The sequence below is a fragment of the Salvelinus namaycush genome, chromosome 13 (assembly GCF_016432855.1).
Source record: "Salvelinus namaycush isolate Seneca chromosome 13, SaNama_1.0, whole genome shotgun sequence".
NCBI lineage: Eukaryota > Metazoa > Chordata > Actinopteri > Salmoniformes > Salmonidae > Salvelinus > Salvelinus namaycush.
The window spans coordinates 41,029,346-41,054,109 of record NC_052319.1 but is presented as its reverse complement, the minus strand read 5'-3'; the positions used below and the strand labels follow the sequence as shown (position 1 = coordinate 41,054,109).

At 44.0% G+C, this 24,764-nt stretch overlaps 1 protein-coding gene across 1 annotated transcript in view; it reads right to left on the bottom strand.

Moving 5' to 3' along the window:
• Nucleotides 1-19,746, bottom strand: part of frmpd4 (FERM and PDZ domain containing 4) — a gene marked incomplete at its 5' end in the record, with an annotated part of 32,891 nt that extends 13,145 nt beyond the window's left edge. Inside the window, 7 exons of the mRNA XM_039006606.1 lie at nt 266-373; nt 654-758; nt 4,488-4,533; nt 7,228-7,330; nt 7,659-7,819; nt 17,787-17,915; nt 19,736-19,746. Coding sequence (XP_038862534.1) covers nt 266-373; nt 654-758; nt 4,488-4,533; nt 7,228-7,330; nt 7,659-7,819; nt 17,787-17,915; nt 19,736-19,746 — 663 coding nt within the window. The remainder of the gene's footprint in view (nt 1-265; nt 374-653; nt 759-4,487; nt 4,534-7,227; nt 7,331-7,658; nt 7,820-17,786; nt 17,916-19,735) is intronic.
• Nucleotides 19,747-24,764: the final 5,018 nt, after the last annotated feature.

Sequence of the window (24,764 nt, the reverse complement as noted above, 5' to 3'; positions counted from 1 at the left end):
AAAGCCCTGGCCTACTTCTCCATGCTTCACAGTTAAATGAAGTTCCAGCTGACGTGCCTTCGTGGGAGTGCTTTGTGTAATGCACATTTGGACACCTGCTGAATCCTAATGAAGTAAAGATAATATGATATGCTGCTGTGTTCAAAGGAATTAACTCTTCTAGAAGTGGCCTATGAATGATGTAAGGTTAAATAGAAAAATCATTTTTTTAAATGAAACACTGTCCCCATTACAATGTCTTAGTGAATGCCACAGCGTACTATACCTTAATGGATGTGTTCCTGTCAAACTTAAAGGATTTAGTCTGTCCGTTCTCCAGGTACACCTTCAGAACATTTGTCATGAAGAGTAGAGAGTTGTCCTTCACAGATTCCTGGAAATAAGAAGAAAATGGGGATGATTACCATAGCTTCCATATTGATCAGTGGGCTACACTGTGAAATGTGGGAAGATAATTGAAATAACTATTAGTAATGGCAATGTGAAGAAGAACACGACTGCGTCCAATACAGTTTAACAGTGTAACATATATTGCAATATTAGAAGATTCAAAGTCATTATCATTGGTGCTTTTAGCTTTTGTAGAACACTGGTATACAATCACATGAGACAGAGAGGGATGGATAGTTTCAGTACAGTACTGTAGGTCTTACCGGGACTTGACCGTTAATGATGACCTCCTCTGCGAAGCGGACTTTCACTGGATTAGACTTTAACTTGGCCTTTTTGGCTGCACTGATGAACGCAGATTTGGGTGACTAGGGGTGGGGGTCGGTGGGAGAAACAGAATTTAAAAAACAGTTGGCAACAGGACTTCCCCTTCGGAGAAGTCACAGCAAATCAGCCGTTTCTCTCTCTCTCTTTTCTCTCCCTCTCTCGGCCTCTCTCTCTCTCTCCCCTGCTCTCTTTCTGCCTCTCCCTCTCTCGGCCTCTCTCTCTCTCTCCCACGCTCTCTTTCTGCCTCTCCCTCTCTCGGCCTCTCTCTCTCTCTCCCACGCTCTCTTTCTGCCTCTCCCTCTCTCGGCCTCTCTCTCTCTCTCCCACGCTCTCTTTCTGCCTCTCCCTCTCTCGGCCTCTCTCTCTCTCTCCCACGCTCTCTTTCTGCCTCTCCCTCTCTCGGCCTCTCTCTCTCTCTCCCCCGCTCTCTTTCTGCCTCTCCCTCTCTCGGCCTCTCTCTCTCTCCCACGCTCTCTTTCTGCCTCTCCCTCTCTCGGCCTCTCTCTCTCTCTCCCACGCTCTCTTTCTGCCTCTCCCTCTCTCGGCCTCTCTCTCTCTCTCCCCCGCTCTCTTTCTGCCTCTCCCTCTCTCGGCCTCTCTCTCTCTCTCCCCTGCTCTCTTTCTGCCTCTCCCTCTCTCGGCCTCTCTCTCTCTCTCCCCTGCTCTCTTTCTGCCTCTCCCTCTCTCGGCCTCTCTCTCGTGTGAGAGCAGAGACTTCATACAGAGAAATATAATTAGAAGAAATTAATGCTCAAATTATATAATTTTCAGAGCTGTTTTTGAAATGATTCAATTTAATACGTTTTACAAGTTCTGTGCAGCCTTTCTGAATGTAATTGTTACTTTTGTAATATGAAAAATGTGAAATGTGCTTCCGAAAGCCAGGTTACAACACAGCATGATTTCTGCTAGAGTTGGAACACACAGCATTCTCTCTCTCTCTTTCTCTCTCCCTTATCGCTCTCTCGCTCTCCTCTCTCTCTCTTTCTCTCTCCCTTATCGCTCTCTCGCTCTCCTCTCTCTCTTTCTCTCTCCCTTATCGCTCTCTCGCTCTCCTCTCTCTCTCTTTCTCTCTCCCTTATCGCTCTCTCGCTCTCCTCTCTCTCTCTTTCTCTCTCCCTTATCGCTCTCTCGCTCTCCTCTCTCTCTCTTTCTCTCTCCCTTATCCCTCTCTCGCTCTCCTCTCTCTCTCTTTCTCTCTCCCTTATCCCTCTCTCGCTCTCCTCTCTCTCTCTTTCTCTCTCCCTTATCCCTCTCTTTTGCTCTCTCTCCCTCTGTCTCCCTGTCCCTCTCTCTCTCCCTTCACTCGGTCTCTCTCTTTCTACCTTCACTCTGTCTCTCTCTCTCTCTCCCTTCACTCTGTCATTCTCTCTCTCCCTTCACTCTCTCTCTCCACCTTCTCCCTCTCTCTCAAGCGAACGGAAGGTGCTTTTACAGTGCCTTGCAAAAGTATTCACCCCCTTGGCGTTTTCCCTATTTTGTTGCATTACAACCTGTAATTTAAATGTATTTTTATATGGATTTCATGAAATGGACATACACAAAATAGTCCAAATTGGTGAAGTGAAATGAAAAAATGAACTTGTTTAAAAAAAATCTAAAAAATAAGAAACGGAAAAGTGGTGCGTGCATACAGTATGTATTCACCCACTTTGCTGTGAAGCCCCTAAATAAGATCTGGTGCAACCAATTACCTTCAGAAGTCACATAATTAGTTTAATAAAGTCCACCTGTGTGCAATCTAAGTGTTACATGATCTGTCACATGATCTCAGTATATATACACCTGTTCTGAAAGGCCCCAGAGTCTGCAAAACCACCAAGCAAGCAGTTCTATGAAGACCAAACAGGTCAGGGGCAAAGTTCAGAAGTACGGAGAAGTACAGATCAGGGCTGGGTTATAAAAAAAATATCAGAAACTTTGAACATCCCATGGAGCACCATTAAATCCATTTTTTTTAAATGGAAAGAATATGGCACCACAACAAACATGCCAAGAGAGGGCCGCCCACCAAAACTCACAGACCAGGCAAGGAGGGCATTAAACAGAGAGGCAGCAAAAACACCCAAGATAACCCTGAAGGAGTTGCAAAGCTCCACGGCAGAGATTGGAGTATCTGTCCATTGGACCACTTTAGTGGCCAGAAAAAAATAAGCAAAAATGTTTGTTGTTTGCCAAAATTCATGTGGGAGACTCCCCAAACATATGGAAGAAGGTACTCTGGTCAGATGAAGGTACTCTGGTCAGATGAGACTAAAATTTAGCTTTTTGGACATCAAGGAAAACACCATGTCTGGCACAAACCCAACACCTCCCATCACCCTGATAACAGCATCCCCACAGTGAAGCATGGTGGTGGCAGCATCATGCTGTGGAGATGTTTTTCATCAGCAGGGACTGGGAAACTGGTCAGAATTGAAGGAATGATGGATGGCGCTAAATACAGGGAAATTCTTGAGGGAAACCTGTTTCAGTCTTCCAGAGATTTGAGACTGGGACAGAGGTTCACCTTCCAGCAGGACAATGACCCTAAGCATACTGCTAAAGCAACACTTGAGTGGTTTAAGGGGAAACATTTAAAGGTATTGGAATGGCCTCGTCAAAACCCAGACCTCAATCCAATTGAGAATCTGTGGTATGACTTAAAGATTGCTGTTACACCAGCGGAACCCATCCAACTTGAAGGAGCTGGAGCAGTTTTGCATTGAAGAATGGGCAAAAATCACAGTGGCTAGATGTGCCAAGCTTATAGAGACATACCCCAAGAGACTTGCAGTGTTAATTGCTGCAAAAGGTGGCTCTACAAAGTATTGACTTTGGGGGGTGAATAGTTATGATGCTCAAGTTCTGTTTTTTTGTCTTGTTTCTAGTTTGTTTCACAATAAAAAATATTTTGCATCTTCAAAGTGGTAGGCATGTTGTGTAAATCAAATGATACAAATCTATTTTAATTTCAGGTTGTAAGGCAACAAAATAGGAAAAATGCATAGGAGGTGAATACTTTCGCAAGACACTGTATGATGAGCTCCTTCTCAAGGTGAAGTAGTTTCCAGTATAATAACACTTATCAGGCTATAGAGACAGTCTTCGTACAGGGAAACATAATTAGAAGAATGTACAGTAATGCTCAGATTATATAATTTTCAGAGCTGTTTGTGAAATATTCAATTGAATAAGTTTGACAAGTTCTGTGTAGCCTTTCTGGATGTAATTGTTACTTTTGTAATATATAAACCACTATTGTTTTCTCTACAGTTACTTCTGAAATGTGCTTCGAAAAGCCAGGTTACAACACAATAGACAGAATTATATTAAAATCATTGTCTATTTTGGTGATGACAGCACAAATCCATCTCATTGAACTATTCTATAAATCATATCACTGACGTTCACAATAGCGGTTACTGTGGCATTGTATCCATCACCATATGGTTCTCCCGAGTACTAACAACTGTGGACATGGCAGGTTCAGGTTAACTTGGGGTCTCAAGCTTGGTTTTGAAGCTACCATGAGAGGACTTAGACCGTGTTCAGTGTTCAGTGTTTGGACTGCATTCCCTGTGAGTTAACCAGGGGAACACTCAGCAGTATCCTGCCTGTTACAACGCAAGCACAGACATATGGCCACGTTTCATGTCTCGGATTGTCTCGGATTCACAGAGTCAACAAACCAATCAGCATCGCAGACAAACCGTCTATTGAAATCTTTTCCCCAGGAGTTTGCTCTGAATCTTTTCAATGGAACCTTTGAAGATGGGAGGAAGACTTACTGGGTACGGTAGAACCACTGTCAAAACAATGGATTCTTTGCAGCTCCTGGGAACACAACACAAACAAACCAAAAACATCATTATAGATTGAAAAGGTAAATATGTCAAATTCAGCGGAAGTCGATTAATCCACTCTGAGTCATGCATTGTTTTGCCTACAGTGGGCAGATTATGACTGTTAGAAATAAGCCCACAAAGATGGGTTAACAAGATGAGCAATCTGGGTCACACTTTGTCTGGATAGTCCATCAGTAGATGCTCTACAGATGGTCATACTATCAACAAACTACACTATACATACAAAAGTATCTGGACACACCTTCAATTAGTGGATTCGGCTATTTCAGACACACCCGTTGCTGACAGGTGTATAAAATCGAGCACACAGCTATGCAACCCCATAGAACAAACATTGTCAGTAGAATGGCCTATAATCAAGAGCTTAGTGACTTTTAACGTGGCAACGTCATAGGATGGCACCATTACAACAAGTCAGTTCGTCAGATTTCTGCCCTGCTAGAGCTGCCAACTGTAAGTGCTGTTATTGTGAAGTGGAAACGTCTAAGAGCAACAATGGCTCAGCCGCAAAGTGGTAGGCCGCACAAGCTCACAGAATGGGACCGTAGAGTGCTGAAGCGTGAAGCACAATAACTGTTTGTCGGGGGCTTCATGAAATGGGTTTCCATGGCCAAACAGCCGTACACAAGTCTAAGATCACCATGCACAGTGCCGAGCGTTGGCTGGAGTGGTGTAATTCTCACCCCCATTGGAGCAATGGAAACGCATTTTCTGGAGTGATGAATCATGCTTCACCATCTGGCAGACCGACAGACGAATCTGGGTTTGGCGGATGCCAGGAGAACACTACCTGCCTGAATGCATAGTGCCAACTGTAAAGTTTGGTGGAGGAGGAATAATGGTCTGGGGCAGTTTTTTCTGGTTCGGGCTAGTCCCCTAAATTACAGTGAAGGGAAATCTTAATGCTACAGCATACAATTACATTCTAGACGATTCTGTGCTTCCAACTTTGTAGCAACAGTTTGGGGAAGGCCCTTTCCTGTTTCAGCATGACAATGCCCCCGTACACAAAGCGAGGTACCTACAGAAATGGTTTGTCGAGATTGGTGTGGAAGAACTTGACTGGCCTGACCTCAACCCCATCGAAGACCTTTGGGATTGGAACATCGACTGCGAGCCAGGCCTAACCGCCCAACATCAGTGCCCGACCTCACTAATGCTGTTGTGGCTGAATGGAAGCAATTGCCCGCAGCAATGTTCCAACATCTAGTGGAAAGCCTTCCCAGAAGAGTGGAGGCTGTTATAGCAGCAAAGGGGGGGACCAACTCCATACTAATGCCCATGATTTTGGAATGAGATGTAATACAAGCAGGTGTCCACACACTTTTGATCATGTAGTATATCGGTTGATAACTGCTTGCTAAGGTTACAGTTATGGTTAGGGTAGGGGTTAAGTTTATGGTTAGGGGTAAGGGTTAAGTTTAGGGTTAGGGTAAGGGTTAAGTTTAGGGTTAGGGGTAAAGGTTAAGTTTAGGGTTAGGGTAAGGGTTAAGTTTAGGGTTAGGGGTAAGGGTTAAGTTTAGAGTTAGGGTTAAGTTTAGGGGTAAGGGTTAAGTTTAGGGTTGGGAGTAAATGTTATGTTTAAGTTTAGGGTCAGGGTAAGGGTTAAGTTTAGGGTTAGGGGTAAGGGTTAAGTTTAGGGTTAGGGTTAAGTTTAGGTTTAGGGTAAGGGTTAAGTTTAGGTTTAGGGGTAAGGGTTAAGTTTAGGGTTGGGAGTAAATGTTATGTTTAGGGTTAGGGTAAGGGATAAGTATAGGGTTAGGGTTAAGTTTAGGTTTAGGGTAAGGGTTAAGTTTAGGGTTAGGGTAAGGGTTAGGTTTAGGGTTACTAGATAGTTTGTTGAAATGTAACTGATAGTTTGTAGATAGTCTGTAGAGCATCTAGAGATTGTTTCCAAATAAAGTGTTACAGCAATCTGTTCTAGCGATGCCTCATGCCTGGAAGTTAATCCTGTATTGGTACAGTAGTTTACTGCTGAGAGAGAGCACAACACACTGCAAGGCCAGGGGAGCAGTGATGGAATGGACTCCTTAGTCTCATTTTTCACTGCACTAATCTGCTGTATAGACACACTCCACAGTCCACAACATGTAGGTCATGAGAGGACTGGCCGTTCAGCCACTCAGCCACTCACTCATTCACTCACTCACTCACTCACTCACTCACTCACTCACTCACTCACTCACTCACTCACTCACTCACTCACTCACTCACTCACTCACTCACTCACTCACTCACTCACTCACTCACTCACTCACTCACTTAGTCACCTGAGTCAAACACATCAATTTAATAAGACACATGGAAATAATTCCCACTGCTATACGTTTGGACCTGCATGGTGCAGCAGTGGGCTAAACGCTGTACCCACTACATGTACCTACACATTATTATTGGTATTCAAATTGAAACTATACAGAGGGAATTATCCTATAAGTAGATTGTTCACTGTTTGTTTCTTTTCAGGCATTAATGCATTCATATAGACATTTACTGTCTACTGTCCCGGCGAAGGACTCACGAGTGATGAAAATGACTCAGCCAGGCAAAGCACACACAGCTTGATATCACAATGTTCCAGGAAAGAACTGGCCTACAGTACAAACATAAATCCTATCTAAACTCAGCAGGGTATGCTATTAGAGACGTTGAGATCCTGTACCTGACGAGGTCGATGACCATCTCCCTGGGGGCGGAGCTGACCAGCTCGTCGTTAATCATGATGATCTCGTCTCCGGGGGTCAGTCTGCCCTCAGAGGGACCTCCTACCAAGACACAGGGAACCCCAGTGGTATCAATTACAACGTTTCTAGCTAGTAATTCATCTTTGTTTTCTGAATTCATTGTACTCTGGCCTTTAGGCTTAAGTTTGGCTAATTTAGGAAGTACCCTAATGTGAATGGTCAATTAATATAACATGAACATGGACTTTCATTGGATGTCATCATCACCCATTGGTCGCCATCTTTTGTCATCTGGTCACCATTGGATAGTACTAAATCTTACTTCCTGATGCTAATGGCTATATGTGACATTATTGGTTAGATGTGGTTCATTAATGCTGATTGGTTTACAGGTGGGCTGGTGTGTTACCTGGTGTGACTGACCGAACCACCACTGGTTTTTCACTGCCTGCCACAAAGCCAAAGCCCAGGACTGGATCTCGTCTCATCTCCACCTTACGGGGGGCCGGAGGTACAAACTTGTCCCCGTCCAGACGAACCTCCTCCAAGGAGCTGCTTTGGGACATGTGGCTGGGAGAGGAGAAAGGAGAAGGACAACCATAGAACAGGTAAGAATAGTATCACTCTGATGAAGATCCACTGACCAGAAGCTCAGCTACATTAAAGAAATGTGCATCTGAGTGGAAGTGTCCAGAGGCTTTTTCTATGAATCAACTATAGAGTCGACGATTGAAAAGGGAGTAAATTACAGGAAACTTTCAAAGTTTACCAGTAAACTACCATAATTTTGGTTTCTTTCAAGTATTTTATGTAATCTATCACAAGACATTTAGTGGCCCTTTTCAGGATGTCAGATTATCACAGTGGTCTGTAATTATCTCATGTGTGGCCTTATCACATGTAAAATATATGAAATAATTAAACAAGATTTACAATTATTTTCAAATACATTTTAAATGACAAAGCTGTAAAACGTTATCCTAAATTTAAACCATCAGCTTAGTGAATATCATTGGTATTTAATATGAGGGTTTCAGCATTCAAATATCCTTTAAATGTTTTTACAAACTTGTATATATTTTACTGTCAATACTTATTTGTTGTCAATGTTTTGGCGTCAAACTGGTGGAAGTTATGAAAAAAGTCAATAGTTGGACAAGTTGCAGAGGTAATTGAAAATAATTCCATTGTTGATTAGATGCTTTAATAATTAATGAATTACTAAACCACATGGTCTAGCTACTAGAAACGTATGGACAATATGGACACAGATAGAATACATTAATACTATATATGAATACAAAAACATTTTAAGCTATTCAAGTATACTCTTAGAAAAAAATATGCTATCTAGAACCTAAAAAGCTGTCCTCATAGGAGAACCCTTTGAAGAACCCTTTTAGTTCCAGGTAGAACCCTTTTGGGTTCCATGAAGAACCCTTTCCACAGAGTCCTCTATATGGAACCAAAAAGGGTTGTACCTAGAACCAAAAAGGATCCTACAATGGGGTCAGCCAAAGATCCCTTTTGGAACCCTTTTTTCTAAGAGTGTATAAATTACCAAAGGTACGATAGAATGCCCTAGAATTTCTGTTAATTCCCAAAATTACTGAAGATTCCTGTAACTTTGGTAAATTACCGGTAGCTTTTCAACCCTAACAATGTCACTAAAAGACTGACACACCAGCTGAAAGACACAAATCTGTTTGTTTTTTACCATACATTTCACAACAGATGTGTTATTCAGTATATCCAAAATGAAAATGGGCCAAAAATGTGTTCAAAATCTATGTAACAAAGTATGTAAAAATCTACATGCACCAAGATTCCATTCTATGAAATACTGCTGTAACTTTGGCCAGATTATTCCATAAATCTAAAAAATACAGCAGGAGTAAGTACAGCATTAAATGTCTCTTCGATATGAACCAGTCTATTAAGATCCTTAAACGTTCAACGCTGAAAAGCAGCATTTAGTCAGAAATTACAAACTACTGCCATGCCTCGAAATAGAACACGTGGGCGATGACAATCAAGCTGACATTGTATCTTCCTGCAGCCAACGCTCACTGCCACTCTTAATAAGAAAATCTCAAACAAAACCCACACACATACTGACACAGAAAATGTACTCGATGCCTTTTCAAGATTCAGCAGTGAAACAGTATATGACAGCGTCTCACATGCCCGTGATTATTCAGGAACACTGGAAACCCGAAATAGACACTGTGGCCATTAGCCTATGAGACAATTGGCCTGTGTGAGGTGGTGCATTATGGGGAGGGGTCAGTAAAAGGTCCTGAGGTTCTAACAGAGACATACTGGGATCATGTTTGACCTGTGGCACCACTGTGGTTGGCCAACCTGTCACTCACTGACTGTTACTCAATCTACCTCAAACCCTGATTTCCCCCTCTCATTTCAACTAGTCAACGTTGAATTGAATTAGTTGATATTCCCTAATCTATGTGAATACACTGCTATTCAATTTGACTACCATGCTAACTGTGTTGAATACCAGTGGTGTAAAGTACTTAACAAAAAACACTTTAAAGTACAGTTAAGTCATTTTTGGGTGTATCTGTACTTTACTTTACTATTTATATTTTTGAAAACTTTTACAACATTCTTTAAGAAAATATTGTACTTTTTACTCAATACATTTACCATGACACCCAAATGTACTTGTTACATTTTGAATGCTTAGCAGGACAGGAAAATGGTCCAATTCACGCACTTTTCAACAGAACATCCCTGGTCATCCCTACTGCCACTGATCTGGTGGACTCACTAAACACACGGGCTTTGTTTGTAAATAATGACTGAATGTTGGAGTGTGTCCCTGGCTAAATGGTGCCATCTTGTTTGCTTAATATAAAGAATTTGAAATGATTTATACTTTTTCTTTTACTTTTGATAGTTAAGTATATTTTAAACCAAATTATTTTAGACTTTTATTCAAGTATCTTCACTTTTACTCAAGTATGAAATGTGGGTACTTTTTCCACCACTGTTGAATACGTGCATTTGTAGATCATGTCCAGTACGCAAATGATAGCAGTCTTTACATTGACAGGTAATTTTTTTTAATACCACATAAGCAGTTAAGAAAACAGTTTGTGTGCTGCTTTGTAGCTTTGCTTCTTTCTGTATTTTCCTCCAGCTTTCCCTTCTCCAATTCCCCTCTCCAGGAGCAGGACTGTAGCATCCAAGGCAGGAGCAGCAGCAGCAGTAGCAGCTCTCTCCATGGTGCCCACTGTGCTGGGTAATTAGGCTCATGGGCTGGCTGAGGAGCCAGTGTGTAATTCACAGTCATTTCTGACACATGTTCCACTCGCCACTGAATACCCACAATTAATCTTTCAAGGCACTGAGCGAGAGCAGGGAGGTTGCAGGCAGGGTCTTTCTCAACATTTACATGGAGGCCTATGACCACAGACACTCAGACGTCTTCTGACATTTCAACCACATTGTGAGGCATGTTATATGGTTGTTTCGCTTGGTTTGGGTTACGATTGTAACATATTGTATTCGATTACATTCAAATTCACCAAGGTGCCACTGAGACAAATTGACTTCGAATTTGCAGTGTGAGTTTCAGCACTTCTTCTTCTTCGATGAGGTTTAATGGCGGTTGGCATCCAATAAATGTTGCATTACCGCCACCTACTAATGCTACACATTCCTTTGTCTCATGCCCTTTTCTCCAATGCTACACATTCCTTTGTCTCATGCCCTTTTCTCCAATGCTACACATTCCTTTGTCTCATGCCCTTCTGCACACTTCTCACACCTAGGAACCTCCCTCCTACACACTGCTGCCACATGCCCATAAGCTTGACACCTGTAACAACGTAACGTATTCGGCACAAAAGCTTGTACAGGGTAACTTATATATCCTAATGTAACCGATGTGAAGCTAGCTAGCTAGTTAGCGGTGGTGCGCGCTAATAGCGTTTCAATCGGTGACGTCACTCGCTCTGAGACCTTGAAGTAGTTGTTCCCCTTGCTCTGCAAGGGCCGTGGCCTTTGTGCCGCGATGGGTAACAATGCTTTGTGGGTGTCAGTTGTTGATGTGTGCAGAGGGTCCCAGGTAGGGACGAGGAGAGGGACGGAAGCTATACTGTTACACTAACATCACTTTGTTGGGCAAAGACTCAACATCAAAACTCAAAAGAACAGACAATGACTATTCTGTTTTGCCACTCATGCCACCCTGTCTGTGTCTCACCAAACGACAATTATCACAAACACCGGGAATCTTCCCCTTCAGTTGGTCAACTTTTACATTTACCACTACCGCTATTATTCACTCCTTTCAATGGCACCCTACAGGTGTCTTGAAAGCAAAACAATTCACATCTCTTTCCCCCATTCGTTTAACACAAACATTTATCACAAGACCACTTCTGGTTAACCTCACCGATTCCACAGCACCAAACTCTGTTTTCATCAACCCTGAAACCACAAATGAATCAGCCAAAAGGCAAGGGACTACTTTTTCCAAAAACTTCACTCCTATTGTCACAGACTCATCTTTATCCTGACCCTCGGTGCAAGCCTCGGGCTCCGAGAACTTCACCACACCAACCATCTCCGATACTTTGCCCTCATTCACTTCTATTTATCCTCCTGTCTTCAGCTCACTCTGCTTACACTTTCTACCATTCTCCTTTAACAAACCATCTCCCCTTTTTCTGCCATTTTTAACTGACTCAAGCTCACCTTCTTCCTCCCTCTTAGACCTTCTCTGTCTCTCTTTTTCCCCTCCATTCCTCCTCCGTATTCCAAGTATAAGTCTCCTTATGATAATTCTGCACTTCTCCTGACATACATCTTGTTCTTGCCTTCCCAAGGGACGCCATTTAACCGGCTGTCACAATCTCCGTACAATCAGCATGAACCCCTCGGGAATGTAGCACTCAACAGTGCATCCCACTTATAAAGCAGCTGCTTCATCTTGATGTTCTCCTTAATCAATAACTACCGCAAAGCTTTTCTATTTCAAACAAGCGTGCTCTTCCAACCACCCTCCACCGTCTCGAGTTTCAGCATTGACATGACAACCACAACATATAGAGGGCTTGCAGTTGACGTACGACTCCTAATGGTGGCCATGTTGGAAGACCACCGCATGAATTCTTGCAACATCAACAGCCGAGTGGCTTCTCCAAACTGCATGATAACAGTGCCTAAAACGAGTTGATTTATCACCACAGTCATTTTCTGTGGAGTATTTGGCTGCTCTAACAAGGCAGGAAAGACAATGGGAAAAATATGTTTACAGATTCCCCGCAATCATGAAAACACCATTGGTGATACCAATGAGATAAAACTCAAGAACTGTCAGAAAAGTAAAGAAACCTTTTTGCCCGTCAAGACCTGAACCTGAGCTGTCAGTACAGGGTCTGCCATGATCATTTCATCACTGGAAAGTCAAGTTTGATTGAATTTGAGTTTAGGTTAGCTGTTAAAAACTTCTTAAGGGCCGGGGGCAGTGTTCGTAAATTCGGATGACTGACATGTCCAAAGCCTGTTACTCAGGCCCAGAAGCTAGGATATGCATATAATGGGTAGCCTTGGATATAAAACACTTTGAAGTTTCTAAAACTGTTAAGAATAATATCTGTGAGTATAACAGAACTGATATGGCAGACAAAAACCTGAGGAGAATCCATCCGGATTATTTTTCTTTTGAGGTCACCACCCATTCAAATGCTTGTCTATGGGATAGTCAAATGAATTCCTCCCAGATTGCAGTTCCTATGGCTTCCACTAGATGTCAACAGTCTTTAGAAAGGGTTTCAGGCTTGTTTTTTGAAAAATGAGTTAGTAGTTGTAGTTTTTCAAGGTGGCTCTCATTTTAGACTGTAGTCTTGTGGCGCGCGTGGATGAGGGCGTGCACTTCGTTATTTATCTCCGGAAATGAACACACTATTCTCCGTCTTAAATTGTATCATTTATTTACATATTAGGGTACCTGAGGATTGATTAGAAACGTTGTTTGACTTGTTTGAACAAAGTTTATTGGTAACTGTTGGGATTCCTTTGTATTCATGTTGAACTAGTGGAACGGGTGGATTACTGAATCAAACGCGCCAACTAAACTGACTTTTCTGGGATATAAAGAAGGACTTTATCGAACAAAATTACCATTTGATGTGTAGCTGGGACCCTTGGGATTGCAAACAGAGGAAGATCTTCAAAGGTAAGTGATTTATTTTATCGCTATTTCTGACTTTGTGATGCCTGTGCTGGTTTGGAAAATGTTTTTAATGCTTTTGTGTGTGGGGCGCTGTCCTCAGATAATCACATGGTGTGCTTACGCCATAAGGCGTTTTTGAAATCTGACAAAGTGGCTGGATTAACAAGAAGTTAAGCTTTTAAATGATGTAGGACACTTGTATGTTCATGAATGTTTAATATTATGATTTTGTAATTTGAATTTGGTGCGCTCCAGCGTCACCGGATGTTGTCGATTTTGATCCCGATAACAGTATTTGTGCGCTAAGAGGTTTTAAGATAACCAGGTGTTAACAACATCACTGTTTACAAAATTAGCTAGCTAGATAGCTTGTGGTCTAATTATTAGCATGTGTCGGGTAAGCTTTGGGGAATCTTTTTTTTTTCACCATAAAAATGCACATTTATAACAAAGGTTTGCATGCCTCTATCATTGCATTTGTAGATTAATGTAAGCCTACTATTCCTAATGTGATGAGTAGCTTGGATAATGATCATTTAGGCTATTAATAAATGAATGGTAAAGCAAGATTAGAGCCAAACCAAGACTAGAGTAGGTTAGAGCCAGACGAGCTTCAGTGATGTGCATCGTACAGACAGACTCTCTGCATCCAATACGCTCTGTCCTCCTCTGGAGCACTGCTCTTATGTAACCTCTCTGCCGTCACGCCGTTCGAGCTCTAGCCCGTGTGTCAATAGTTCCCCTGACTATTTCCTACTGTGCCTATCTCAATGCAAAGCATCATAATTATAACACATCTCCCTTATATGGCAGCTACATGTAATCACGAGGGAAATGATGTGTACACCTTTTCTACTGTATTACAGCAGGGTTTTAAATATACTGTATATATATATATATATATTCTATGAGTACATACTGGATGTAAATTAGAATGCACCATGTTATGCATGAAGAGATAGGGAAGTAAGAATGCCAGGGTGGCTCTGGGAATCTTGTTGATGCAGGCTGTCATATTTGTACTGCTTGATCATCACTGCTGGGAGAGGAGAGCAGAAGAAAATATATCCTCCTACAGAAACAGCATAAGAGATGAAGAAGCAGCCTCACTTGTTACGCTGTGCTTTGTAGTCCCAACACAGTACACTACACAACAGTACACAACAGTACACTACATTACAGTACAATACACTACACTACATTACATTACACTACAGTACAGTACATTACACTACACAACAGTACACAACAGTACACTACAGTACACTACATTACAGTACAATACACTACAGTACAGTACACTACATTACACTACACTACAGTACACTACACTACATTACACTAAAGTACACTACAGTACAGTACACTACAGTACACTACAGTACAATACACTACATTACACTACAGTACACTACACTACAGACAATACACTACAGTACACTACAGTACACTAAAGTACAGAACAGTACACTACAGTACACTACAGTATAGTACAGTACTCTGCAGTACAGTACACTACAGTACAGCGAAACCACAGTCAGATAGAGAGATTTTACCTGTAGTCCTCCTCAGAAATCCTGAACAGGCAAAAGATTGATGATGCTGATAACACTGTTCCATGGCATCTCCACAGCTACATCACCCTGGCATCTCCACAGCTACATCGCCCTGGCATCTTTACAGCTACATCACCCTGGCATCTCCACAGCTACATAACCCTGGCATCTCCACAGCTACATCACCCTGGCATCTCCACAGCTACATCCACCTGCCATCTCCACAGCTACATCACCCTGGCATCTCCACAGCTACATCACCCTGGCATCTCCACAGCTACATCACCCTGGCATCTCCACAGCTACATCCACCTGCCATCTCCACAGCTACATCACCCTGGCATCCCCACAGCTACATCCACCTGGCATCTTCACAGCTACATCCACCTGGCATCTCCACAGCTACATCCACCTGGCATCTCCACAGCTACATCACCCTGGCATCCCCACAGCTACATCCACCTGGCATCTTCACAGCTACATCCACCTGGCATCTCCACAGCTACATCCCCCTGGCATCTCCACAGCTACATCACCCTGGCATCCCCACAGCTACATCCACCTGGCATCTCCACAGCTACATCCACCTGGCATCTCCACAGCTACATCACCCTGGCATCTCCACAGCTACATCCACCTGGCATCCCCACAGCTACATCACCCTGGCATCCCCACAGCTACATCACCCTGGCATCCCCACAGCTACATCCACCTGGCATCTCCACAGCTACATCCACCTGGCATCTCCACAGCTACATCACCCTGGCATCTCCACAGCTACATCCACCTGGCATCTCCACAGCTACATCACCCTGGCATCCCCACAGCTACATCCACCTGGCATCTCCACAGCTACATCACCCTGGCATCTCCACAGCTACATCCACCTGGCATCTCCACAGCTACATCACCCTGGCATCTCCACAGCTACATCACCCTGGCATCTCCACAGCTACATCACCCTGGCATCTCCACAGCTACATCACCCTGGCATCCCCACAGCTACATCCACCTGGCATCTCCACAGCTACATCCACCTGGCATCTCCACAGCTACATCACCCTGGCATCCCCACAGCTACATCCACCTGGCATCTCCACAGCTACATCACCCTGGCATCTCCACAGCTACATCACCCTGGCATCTCCACAGCTACCTGCAGTCTCATAGAGATCTAAGTAAGTCCCTTTGCGGGTGAATTCTTCAGGAGCCGGAAAACAATTAGGCTTTACTTCTCTGCTCCGAAGAGCAAGCTACAGTAAGGAGGCTGGAGCGTGTCTGTGAGTGTGTGTTTGTCTGTGAGTGTGTGTGTGTGAGAGAGAGAGTGTGTGCGGGCAAGGCAGGTGTCTGTGTGTGAGAGAGAGAGTGTGTGTGGGCAGGGCATGTGTCTGTGTGTGTGTGTGTGAGAGAGAGAGTGTGTGTGGGCAGGGCATGTGTCTGTGTGTGTGTGTGTGTGTGAGAGAGAGAGTGTGTGTGGGCAGGGCATGTGTCTGTATGTGTGTGTGTGAGAGAGAGAGTGTGTGTGGGCAGGGCATGTGTCTGTGTGTGTGTGTGTGAGAGAGAGAGTGTGTGTGGGCAGGGCATGTGTCTGTGTGTGTGGGTGTGTGAGTGTGTGTATGCGTGTGTGAGAGAGTGTGTGCGGGCAGGCCATGTGTCTGTGTGTGTGGGTGTGTGTGTTTATATGCGTGTGTGAGAGAGTGTGTGCGGGCAGGCCATGTGTCTGTGTGTGTGGGTGTGTGTGTGTGTGTATGCGTGTGTGAGAGAGTGTGTGCGGGAATGGCAGGGCATGTGTCTGTGTGTGAGAGATAGAGTGTGTGCGGGAATGGCAGGGCATGTGTCTGTGCTCAGAAATAGAAGGAAATGGAGAATCAGTATTCTGAAGGATGGAGGGAGAGAGAGAGAGAGCGGAGGCACTAGCAATGACGTGGCTAGAATAATCACAGGTTACCAAAGCCTTCAAAACATCTGGGACTGAGAGAGAGAGAGAGCATCTCTCCTTTTTCCCTCTCCTATTCTCTCCTCTTTTCCTCTCCTCTCTTCTCCTATTTTCCTCTCCTCTCCTATTCTCTCCTCTTTTCCTCTCCTCTTTTCCTCTCCTCTCCTCTTTTCCTCTCCTCTCCTCTTTTCCTCTCCTATTCTCTCCTCTTTCCCTCTCCTCTCTTCCTCTCCTCTCCTATTCTCTCCTCTTTTCCTCTCCTCCTCTCCTATTTTCCTCTCCTCTCCTCTTTTCCTCTCCTCTTTTTCTCTCCTGTTTTCCTCTCCTTTCCTCTTTTCATCTCCTCTCCTCTTTTTCTCTCCTCCTTTCCTATCATCTCCTCTTTTCCTCTCCTCTCCTCTTTTCTCTAATTTTTTAATCTCCTCTCCCCTTTTTCTCTCATTTTTTCATCTCCTCTCCTCTTTTCCTCTCCTCTTTTCCTCTCCCCCTCTCCTCTTTTCCTTTCCTCTCCTCTTTTCCTCTCCTATTCTCTCCTATTTTCCTCTCCCCCTCTCCTCTCTTCTCCTCTTTTCCTCTCCTCTTTTCCTCTCCTCTTTTCCTCTCCTCTCCTCTTTTCCTCTCCTTTCCTCTTTTCCTCTCCTCTCTTCTCTTCTTTTCCTCTCCTCTCCTCTTTTCCTCTCTTATTCTCTCCTCTTTTCCTCTCCTATTTTCCTCTCCTCTTTTCCTCTTCCCTTTTCCTCTCCTCTTTTTCCTCTCCTCTGCTATTTTCCTCTCCTCTCCACTCGTCTCCTCTCGTCTCCTCTCCACTCGTCTCCTCCCCTCCCCTTTCAGCTCACTTACTTGATGTAGAAGTCTCGCCCGTCTCTATTGGTGGCCATGTCCCATCCATTGGGGGGTCCATGTGCACTGCTGCAGGTGCCAGGTGGCAGCCAGCCTGATGACTTGGTCCTATGGCTGTAGAGGAGGAGAAGAGGAGGTCAGCCATATCAGACTTACAGTAATTTCATCGCCTTACGCCTCCCAAATTTTGTAGCAATAGAGGGCTCAGTATAGCTCTGCTTTGACATGATTGGTTGACGGTAGGTAGGTGTGGGAGTTCATGTATAAAACACAAACTCAATTTCTTGACAACAGCTCTGCTCTGTTCCGCGAAGCGCAAGTATGAAGGCCTTGACTTCTGTGGAGGCCGCATCGCAGTGAATGCTGTACGGCCACTACAGATGTCGGAATGACCATGCAGAGCATTTTAGAGTAATGACGAATTCCTATACGCCGAGTCAGTATTCACGTAATAATAAAGAATTCCCCTCGATTACGCCAACAAATTGGGAAAACATTATTTCCAATTGACCCCTAATTGTAAAAGAGACAACTTTGTTGTCGATTTTTGTTATACAGAAAACACAAAACATGCCGAAAAGATTCTGGGCTGTTCAATGTACAAAATACCCAACCTACGTTTTACAATGCTCCCACGTAGGGAAATAGAGCCTGCGAGAAGACCCTGTGGCTTCAGGCTATTTGGCATGGGAGAGTGGGAAGTGTTGGGATCCGGCGTTCAAGAAGGCTACACATACGTAGCTAAGTGTGTGGAAAGCATTTCATCACAGGTGAGAAATGTAACTTGTTTAGTGTAGTCCGTTTGTAACTCAACTCACTACTTGTAGCTTTAGAGTTTGTTTGTGTTGTTGGTTGTGGCTAGCTTATTGTTATGGTCGGTAGTGATGGGGTCAAATTGGGGTCATGATAGGGCTGCACCAAATGTTTGATGTATTATAATAATTGATTATAATATGTTGTATTCATAGAAGAGGAGGGGCTATGGGACCCATCCTCCTCTACATTTATAGGGTCCTAGACTACAGATTAACAATATATATACACTGCTCAAAAAAATAAAGGGAACACTTAAACAACACAATGTAACTCCAAGTCAATCACACTTCTGTGAAATCAAACTGTCCACTTAGGAAGCAACACTGATTGACATTAAATGTCACATGCTGTTGTGCAAATGGAATAGACAAAAGGTGGAAATTATAGGCAATTAGCAAGACACCCCCAAAAAAGGAGTGATTCTGCAGGTGGTGACCACAGACCACTTCTCAGTTCCTATGCTTCCTGGCTGATGTTTTGGTCACTTTTGAATGCTGGCGGTGCTCTCACTCTAGTGGTAGCATGAGACGGAGTCTACAACCCACACAAGTGGCTCAGGTAGTGCAGTTCATCCAGGATGGCACATCAATGCGAGCTGTGGCAAAAAGGTTTGCTGTGTCTGTCAGCGTAGTGTCCAGAGCATGGAGGCGCTACCAGGAGACAGGCCAGTACATCAGGAGACGTGGAGGAGGCCGTAGGAGGGCAACAACCCAGCAGCAGGACCGCTACCTCCGCCTTTGTGCAAGGAGGTGCACTGCCAGCGCCCTGCAAAATGACCTCCAGCAGGCCACAAATGTGCATGTGTCTGCTCAAACGGTCAGAAACAGACTCCATGAGGGTGGTATGAGGGCCCGACGTCCACAGGTGGGGGTTGTGCTTACAGCCCAACACCGTGCAGGACGTTTGGCATTTGCCAGAGAACACCAAGATTGGCAAATTCGCCACTGGCGCCCTTTGCTCTTCACAGATGAAAGCAGGTTCACACTGAGCACATGAGCACATGTGACAGACGTGACAGAGTCTGGAGACGCCGTGGAGAACGTTCTGCTGCCTGCAACATCCTCCAGCATGACCGGTTTGGCGATGGGTCAGTCATGGTGTGGGGTGGCATTTCTTTGTGGGGCCGCACAGCCCTCCATGTGCTCGCCAGAGGTAGCCTGACTGCCAATAGGTACCGAGATGAGATCCTCAGACCCCTTGTGAGACCATATGCTGACACATGCACATTTGTGGCCTGCTGGAGGTCATTTTGCAGGGCTCTGGCAGTGCTCCTCCTTGCACAAAGGCGGAGGTAGCGGTCCTGCTGCTGGGTTGTTGCCCTCCTACGGCCTCATCCACGTCTCCTGATGTACTGGCCTGTCTCCTGGTAGCGCCTCCATGCTCTGGACACTACGCTGACAGACACAGCAAACCTTCTTGCCACAGCTCGCATTGATGTGGCATCCTGGATGAGCTGCACTACCTGAGCCACTTGTGTGGGTTGTAGACTCCGTCTCATGCTACCACTAGAGTGAGAGCACCGCCAGCATTCAAAAGTGACCAAAACATCAGCCAGGAAGCATAGGAACTGAGAAGTGGTCTGTGGTCACCACCTGCAGAATCACTCCTTTTTTGGGGGTGTCTTGCTAATTGCCTATAATTTCCACCTTTTGTCTATTCCATTTGCACAACAGCATGTGAAATGTATTGTCAATCAGTGTTGCTTCCTAAGTGGACAGTTTGATTTCACAGAAGTGTGATTGACTTGGAGTTACATTGTGTTGTTTAAGTGTTCCCTTTATTTTTTTGAGCAGTGTATATATTCATTGTAAGGTTTTAGAATTGTTCCACAGTCTTTAAGTCTCTGCCTATTATAAAGAAATGGGTGGTCTGTGAGAAAGCATTTCAAAGATAAACATAGAGCCCTGCGGGGGAGTAGAAGAGATATGAGGCTAGTCAGACATACCTCTATAAATCAACTTGGGGGAGTGGACATTTACTGCTGGGGCCTTAGAAAACACTGGAACTATCGTATCTCTTGCAAGTTTGTATAGCTGTGTATGCATGGGCTTGGTCTGATGAGTAGCAGGTAATGACGTATGCAGTGACATCACAGGGGGTTGACTACAAGCATGATTAAAGCAACTTGGACTTTTCCTATGGGGCGGAACTCATGAGAGACATCGGTTGTATGTGGGATGTTTGATCTTTGACTTCTGTCTACAGCTGTATTTTGATTCAAATTGTTATGATTTATAAGTGCACATTTTGAGTGTTCCTTATTTGTTAAGTAATAAAACGGAGCACAGAAAAACGGAAGCAACAGTAGCTAGCTAGCACTCACATGGCTGCAAGCAGTCATGAAAAAGGGTGTGAGGGAAGTCCTACATTACGTTTTTCTTAAGTTACGTTTACGTTAATCTTTAGACATGTACTTTTCTTAAATGTAGTTTTATAATTGCAGTCAACAAGAAAACTGCGTTTGAAAAGGGTGATGTTTTTTTTGCTGTGAGCCAATGGAGTAACCACAGGTTGCTTTCCCACAGGCGGGCTGGGCCTCGATGTTCTTTCTAATACCGACTGGGAGTGTAGGTTGCATCTTAAATGGTACCCTATTCCCTCATACTCTCTTAGAAAAAACGGGTTCCAAAAAGGGTTATTCGGCTGTCCCCATAGGGCATAGGTAGAACCCTTTCTGGTTTCATGTAAAACCCTCTGTTGAAAGGGTTCCACCCTTGAACCAAAATGGGTAGTTCCCTTCTAGATTCTAGATAGCACCTTTTTTTCCAATAGTGTAGAGTGCGCAAATTGACAGAAAATTCAAATTTGTGCAGATAGATAAACTGCATTAGAACAGCACATAGTAGGTCTATTCTTCAAATATACTGAACAAAAATATAAATGCAACATGCAACAATTTTTTAAAGATTTTACTGAGTTACATATAAGGAAATCAGTCAATTGAAATAAATAAATGAGGCCCAAATCTATGGATTTCACATGACTGGGCAGGGGTGCAGCCTGGGAGGGCATAGGCCCACCCACTGGGGAACCAGGCCCAGCAAATCAGAAGGAGTTTTTCCCCACAAAAGGGTTTTATTACAGACAGAAATACTCCTCAGTTTCATCAGCTGTTCAGGTGGCTGGTCTCAGACGATCCCGCAGGTGAAGAAGCCGGATGTGGAGGTCCTGGGCTGGCGTGGTTACACTTGGTCTGGGGTTGTGAGACTGGGTGGACGTACTGCCAAATTCTCTAAAACAATGTTGGAGGTGTCTTATGGTAGAGAAATGAATATAAAATTATCTGGCAACAGCTCTGGTGGACATTACTGCAGCCAGCATACCAATTGCAAGCTCCTTCAAAACTTGAGACATTTGTGGAATTGTGTTGTGACAAAACTGCACATTTTAGAGTGGTCTTTTTATTGTCTCCAACACAAGGTGCACCTGTGTAATAATCATGCTGTTTAATCAGTTTCTTGATATGCCACACCTGACAGGTGGATAGATTATTTTGGCAAAGGAGAAATGCTCACTAAAAGGGATGTAAACAAATTTGTGCACAACATTGGAGAGAAATAAGCTTTTTGTGCGTATGGAACATTTCTGGGATCTTTTATTTCAGCTCATGAAACATGGGACCAACACTTTATATGTTGGATTTATATTTTTGTTCAGTATACAGTCCTAGCAGTCTGTCAAATTAAATCTTATCACATCTAACTCCATTTTACACGGCATGAGTCATCACGGCATAGTCTGAGGCAGTCCATCTAGGGCACATATGTCAGAGTCAAGGCCCGCGGGCCACATCCGGCCCGCGAGAAGGTTTTTTACGGCCCCTGGGATGATCTTGATTTATTATTAGAACCGGCCCGCAGACCGCAGCAAGCCGGCAGCCCGCAGATCTTTTACACGCACCAATACTACATTTCCCACAATGCAACGGTGACGCACCGAGCAGTAGGCTGCTTCATTTCAATATTTATTGGCACAGCAGTCGTCAGCATCACAGTAAAATTAACTTTCAGATACCCATCAAAAATGGCAAAACGGAAGGTGGACACTGAGAACCGGGGGTTTCAAACAAGGTGGGAGTCGGAGTATATGTTCACGGAGGTAGCTGGAAAACCTGTGTGTCTTCTGTGTGGAGAAAGTGTGGCGGTACTGAAAGAGTATAATCTGAGACGACATTATGAAACGAAACACGCGGACAAAAACAAGAATATGGACATGGAACAAAGGCTACAAAAGGCAGAGGAATTAAAACGAGGCCTCAAATCTCGACAGGCTCTGTTCAAAAAAGCCAAATCACAAGGCCAGGCTGCTGTCAAGGCCAGTTTTATTTTGGCAGAAGAGATCGCTAAATCAGCCCGGCCATTTACGGAGGGGGATTTCATCAAAAACTGCATGATTAAAGTTTGTGACGAAGTTTGCCCAGAAAAAAGGCAACTCTTTTTAAATGTGAGTATGAGCAGAAACACCATTGCCGAGAGAGTAGACCAGTTGTCCATCAATCTAAAAGAGCAGCTTGTGAAAAAGGGAAAAGATTTCATTGCATATTCCTTGGCTGTGGATGAGAGCACCGACATTTCTGACATTGCCCAGTTGTCAATTTTCATCCGCGGAGTGGACTCCAGCCTAAGCGTGACAGAGGAGTTTTTGGCTTTACGTCCTATGCATGGCACAACTACGGGGCATGATTTGTATGAAGAGGTGTCAAGATGTGTAAATGAGATGGAGCTGCCTTGGGAAAAACTCGTGGGTTTGACAACCGACGGAGCACCTGCGATGTGTGGACACAGGAGCGGACTGGTGGCGAAGATACGGGAAAAGATGCAAGAGGAAAACGCGACAGGTGAGCTGACAGCTTATCATTGTATCATACACCAGGAAGCGTTGTGCGGTAAAGCCTTGAAAATGGAGCATGTAATGAGCATCATCACGCGCACAGTTAACTTTATCAGAGCCAAAGGTTTGAATCACCGCCAGTTCAAGGCATTTCTGACGGAGTTAGAAACGGAGCATGGTGATTTGCCTTATCACACAGAGGTGCGATGGCTAAGCCAGGGAAAGGTGCTTCAAAGATGTTTCGAGCTTCGTGAGGAGATTTGTCTGTTCTTGGACAGCAAAGGGAAAGACACAACACAACTCCGAGACGAAATGTTTCTGTGTGAAATGGCTTTTCTGTGTGACATTACGAGTCATCTGAATGCAATGAACTTGCAGCTGCAGGGTCGGGATCATGTCATCTCTGATATGTACAGTACAGTGAAGGCATTTAAAACCAAACTGACTCTGTGGGAGACGCAGATGCGGAAAGAAAATTTGAGCCACTTTCCCAGCTGCCAGACCATGAAAGAGAAGCTCTCTACCAGTGCGTTCCCGAGCGCACAGTTGGCTGATAAAATAGGTATGCTTGCCGCTGACTTTCGACGCCGATTTGCTGACTTTGAAGCACAAAAAAGCAGGTTGGAACTGCTCGGTAACCCATTTGCTGTTGACGTGGAAAGCTCACCACCAAACCTCCAAATGGAGTTGATTGACCTCCAATGCAATGATGCACTGAGGGCAAAATATGCGGCAGTGGGTGCTGCGGAGTTCGCCCGTTTCCTCCCCGACACAATGCCCCAGCTGCGCATCCAGGCTGCTCAAACGTTGTCTATGTTTGGCAGCACATACCTGTGTGAACAACTGTTTTCTTTGATGAACCTGAACAAAACATCACACAGAAGTCGACTTACTGCTGAACACCTCCACTCAATTCTGAGGATTTCCTCAGCTCAGAGCCTTACCCCGAACATTGATGAACTTGTGGAAAAGATGGGACACCACCAAGTATCACCCTCAACCTCAAACAAGTGAACATTACTGTGCAATCACATATTTAGAGTTTTTACTCAGTTCAAGTTTAAAAGTTAAAGTTTAATATTTGTTTTCACTGCATGTTACTTCTCCTTAAACAAAGTGTTGTTTTTGATTAATAGATTTTTGCACTTTATTTTATTGTATTTCAATCCAATTATATTTTAAAAATATTTCAGTTGAGTGGATGATAGAAAATTGCTATTATTGTTTTTTTCTTTGAAGTAAATTTAGCCCACTTTTGCTAAAATAGAAAATATAGGCTACTGATGGTGCCTTGAATACCGGTTTCTTTCATTTAATGTTCATGTTATGGGG